Below are 1,558 nucleotides of genomic sequence, written 5' to 3'. Positions count from 1 at the left end.
CTATGGGCCAATACGCACATGGGAATGAACCAGTGCACCACGTCACGTCGATGTATGCGCTTGGAGGAGCTAAAAAGGAAGGCGAAGAGATTATCCATCGAGTGATGGACGAGTTGTATAATTCTGGGCCAAGTGGGTATTGCGGGGATGAAGATAATGGGCAGATGGCTGCGTGGTATATCTGGAATAGTATTGGAATGTATTCGATGACGCCAGGGACTGGGGAATATGTATTTGGGAGTCCAAATGTGGACTCTGCCTTTATAAAAATACAAGGGAAAACGTGTGAGATACAAGTGAAGAAGGTTAAGAGTAATAAGGTGAAAGAAGAGAAGTATAAGTACATTGATAAGATCTTTGTAAATGGGAACAGGTGGACGAAATTGTTTATCACACACGATATCATGGCAGAAGGAGCAAAAATAGAGTTTGTTATGAGTAATGAACCAAAGGAAAGAAAACTGATCGACTCGGACTATCCAACAACGTTAACTTCAATGATAGATGAGAGGGGATGGTTTAAGAGTGTGGATAAATTGAAGTTAGTAGCATGATGAAATGTACTGTTAGTTCTATAATCGCTGTGTTGACATGAAAACTAATAATTAACTTGATATTGTTATTATTTTTTTTTAATCAAAAACAAACAATAGTTTTATCTTAACAAATGAATTTTGTCGTTAAAAGAGTGAGTGGAAGCTAACTATGAATTCACAGCATTATTGGTATAAAGTATTAAAATAATTATTATATATATGGTTTATTTATTGGTATACTACAAAACTCATATTTCTTAATATAGTAGTAATGATATATATCATTTGTACTTTGTGAACTGTTCTATGTTTTAAATAACAAGATGTGTATTGTTATGAAGCAAAGTTACCGTTAGTCAAACGAACGACCAAAGAAATTACTTTGTAAATGACAGTGATTTAAGTTTAAAGTTATAAAGAACAGTTACACACATTAAACAAGCACTACCATTTAATTACAGCCAATGCCTGTTCCTTCACTTGTTGAGGGAAATGTTTCATTTGATAAATTTCTTTTGTATTTTTATTTTGTTTTTTTGCTTAGATTTTTTGGTTTTAAAAGGATTTTTTGTAAAAAGTTGGTTCTAAACGAGGTAATTCAAATCAAGAGAATATTTTTTTCCAATAAAAAATGCTAAACTATTTTTTCTTTAATAAAATTTAACAATATTAATTGTAAAGAAATACAAATTGAAAATAATCAAACAAATAATTCTTTTATACTATATTTAATGGTTTGAATTGTTAAACAAAAATATTAAAAATTCGTTAATTTAATAATCAAAAACAGTAACAATTATTGCTTCAAAATAAAAAAATAAACTATTTAATTTTAGTAATATATAATTTCTGTATAATAATAACATTTTTACAGAATTTATTTGTATTTTTATATTAATTTTAGTATTTAAATTTTTTAGTTCTTGATCTAAATTCATGATTTCCAATCAAACTATAATTTTCATAATATTTTCTTTTATTTGGTTTAAAACTCATTTATTTGGTGATACTTCATTTTTTAA

The 1,558-nt window shown here is 28.2% G+C and overlaps 1 protein-coding gene across 1 annotated transcript; it reads left to right on the top strand.

The window, feature by feature from the left end:
• Positions 1–2: 2 nt before the first annotated feature.
• EIN_307920 (hypothetical protein) lies at positions 3–554 on the top strand (the record flags this gene model as incomplete). The annotated part of the gene is made up of 1 exon (XM_004186044.1): positions 3–554. One exon carries the CDS (start codon positions 3–5, stop codon positions 552–554), a length of 552 nt encoding a protein of 183 aa, XP_004186092.1.
• Positions 555–1,558: the final 1,004 nt, after the last annotated feature.

Source organism: Entamoeba invadens (assembly GCF_000330505.1).
Source record: "Entamoeba invadens IP1 unplaced genomic scaffold scaff_1105074724509, whole genome shotgun sequence".
Lineage (NCBI taxonomy): Eukaryota > Evosea > Mastigamoebida > Endamoebidae > Entamoeba > Entamoeba invadens.
This window is presented reverse-complemented; position numbering and strand designations above follow the sequence as displayed.